This window comes from Mandrillus leucophaeus, unplaced genomic scaffold (genome assembly GCF_000951045.1).
Source record: "Mandrillus leucophaeus isolate KB7577 unplaced genomic scaffold, Mleu.le_1.0 Scaffold120, whole genome shotgun sequence".
In the NCBI taxonomy this organism is placed as follows: domain Eukaryota; kingdom Metazoa; phylum Chordata; class Mammalia; order Primates; family Cercopithecidae; genus Mandrillus; species Mandrillus leucophaeus.
In genome coordinates this window covers 2,190,001-2,192,621 of record NW_012100321.1, presented here as the reverse complement: position 1 = coordinate 2,192,621, position 2,621 = coordinate 2,190,001, and the positions used below count along the sequence as shown (strand labels likewise).

Here is a 2,621-nt window from a genome sequence, read left to right as displayed (position 1 = left end):
TTAGTTTATTTTCATACTCATACTACTATGAAGAAATAACTCAAGACTTGCTGGGCGCGGTGGCTCATGCCTATAATCCCAACACTTTTGGGAGGTTGAGGCAGGAGAATCGAGGCAGGAGAATCGCTTGAACTCAGGAGGCAGAGGTCGCGGTGAGCCAAGATTGCACCACTGCACACCAGCCTGGGTGAAAGAGCTAGGCCCTGTCTCAAAAAAAAAAAAAAAAAGATTGGAAGTGAGGACAGCTGGTTACTGGGCAGTGAGGATGTGGGTGGGCATAAGGGAGTGACTTCCTGGGCCGGGGAGGCAGTGGCAGCAGAGGAGTTTCTCCATAAAGTGAAGGACGGGGCAAGCCTGCTGGGAGAGCATTCCCCACCCGGGAATCTCGGGCTGGATGCTCCACACCCCCAGCTCCCCACTTCTCTGGTTTTCTGTGGATACTGCATAGACCAGAAGGCGGTGGGGGCCATGAGTGTACACACCTTTAGATGGCGGGAGCAAGTGCTGGGCCCATGGCCGGCTGAGCCTCTGACCTCCCGCTTCCTCCCTGCAGCTTGGAACTGGCTTCAGCGACGAGGAGCTGGAGGAGCATCACCAGAGCCTCAAGGTGAGTCATGGCGCCCGTGCCTCAGCCAGCCCTGCCGCCTCCCGCCCCTGACAGCGCACTCCTTCCGTCAGGGCTCTTGACCCTCTACCATCTTGGGACTCTGGGTGCGGGCAGGAGGGCAGCAGGCAGTGGAGCTGGCTTTGGAGTCCAGCATCTCCAGGTTCACGTCTCAGCGCTGCCAGCTACTAGCTGGTGACCCTGCTCAAGGAACCTCGCCTCCCCAAGCCCTGTGCCTCATTCACACCAGGGGGTAGCCGCAGGACACAGCAGGTGCCACAACTGCTCCTTGTGAAGTGCCTGTTAGCCCTGATCAGTGTGAGTATGAGTTGTCGTGGTCACAGGCATTTCAGGCATGAGTGTCTGTCCTACATATTGGATCTATATTAGTTTATTTTCATACTCATACTACTATGAAGAAATAACCCAAGACTTGCTGGGCGCGGTGGCTCATGCCTATAATCCCAACACTTTTGGGAGGCCAAGGCGGGTGAATCACCTGAGGTCAGGAGTTCGAGACCAGCCTGACCAATGTGGTGAAACCCCTTCTCTACTAAAAATACAAAAATTAGCCGGGCATGGTGGCACATGCCTGTAATTCCAGCTACTCAGGAGGCTGAGGCAGAATTGCTTGAACCCAGGACATAGAGGTTGCAATGAGCTGAAATCATGCCATTGCACTCCAGTCTGGGCGACAATGAGACTCTGTCTCAAAAAAAAAAAAAAAAAAAAAAAAAAACCCAAGACTGGGTCATTTATAAAGAAAGATGTTTCCTGGACTCACAGTTCCACATGGCTGGGGAGGCCTCACAGTCATGGCGGAAGGCAAAAGAGGAGCAAAGGCACGTCTTACATGGTGCCAGGCAAGAGGGCACGTGCAGGGAAACTGCCCTTTATAAAACCGTCAGATCTCGTGAGACTTCCTCACTTTGGCTAGAACAGCACAGAAAATCCCGCCCCCATCATTCAGTTACCTCCCACCAGGTCCCTCCACCACAGGTGGGGATTACGGGAGCTGTGATTCAAGATGAGATGTGGGTGGGGACACACGGACCCTTCGGTTCTCTCTCTCCGTTGCCCTCTCTCTCTACATCTCTGTCCCCCTCCCACTGTGTCTCTGTCTCCTTCCTCCAGATCTCTGACCCTCTGTCTGCCTCTTTTTGTCTTTAATGTCCTGCCTCAGCCCCCAGGGCCTTTCATTTCTTGCCATCTCTCATTCCTCCCAACTCCCACCTTTCCCAGCTTTTTACTTCAAGGGGGGGTGTCTTGTTTCATTTCCCTTCTTTCACTTTCTATTTCTGTTTGGGTTTCTGTTTACTTTAAGGGGTGTGTGTTTCTGTTCCCTTCCTACACTTTCTGTTTCTATTTCTGTTTATTTCAAGGGGGTGTCTGTTTTTTTCCCTTCCTCCCTCTCCCCAGCCCTCCAACGCTTGGCCTTGACTTTGAGATTCCAGACCCTCAGATCCTCTCTTCCTCTGCTCACTGCAGGCCCTGGTGCTACCCACCATCTCTCATTCCTCCCAACTCCCACCTTTCCCAGCTTTTTACTTCAAGGAGGTGTCTTGTTTCTTTTCCCTTCCTTCACTTTCTATTTCTGTTTCTGTTTACTTTAAGGGGTGTGTGTTTCTGTTCCCTTCCTACACTTTCTGTTTATTTCTGTTTATTTCAAGGGGGTGTCTGTTTTTTTCCCTTCCTCCCTCTCCCCAGCCCTCCAACGCTTGGCCTTGACTTTGAGATTCCAGACCCTCAGATCCTCTCTTCCTCTGCTCACTACAGGCCCTGGTGCTGCCCAGCCCCCGCCCTTATGTGCGGATAGATGGTGCCGTGACTCCCGACCACTGGCTGGACCCCAGCGCCGTGTGGGAGGTGAAGTGTGCCGACCTCTCCCTCTCCCCCATCTACCCTGCTGCGCGGGGCCTGGTGAGTGGCAGAGGACCTGGGCTTGGCCCTGTGTGGGATTCTGGGCAGCCCCACAGCAGAGTAGGGAGGGGACCTTGGCTCCTGTCTGCTCTTCCAG

At 53.5% G+C, this 2,621-nt stretch overlaps 1 protein-coding gene across 4 annotated transcripts in view; it reads left to right on the top strand.

Moving 5' to 3' along the window:
- LIG1 (ligase I, DNA, ATP-dependent) overlaps positions 1–2,621 on the top strand; it is a 54,757-nt gene that overhangs the window by 48,756 nt on the left and 3,380 nt on the right. For all 4 annotated transcript variants that reach the window (XR_001004888.1, XM_011969974.1, XM_011969980.1 and 1 more), the window contains one exon: positions 2,381–2,524. Coding sequence is in view for 3 of the 4 variants with exons in the window: in XM_011969974.1 (XP_011825364.1) it covers positions 2,381–2,524 (144 nt within the window). In the remaining variant the exon portion in view is untranslated. The remainder of the gene's footprint in view (positions 1–2,380; positions 2,525–2,621) is intronic.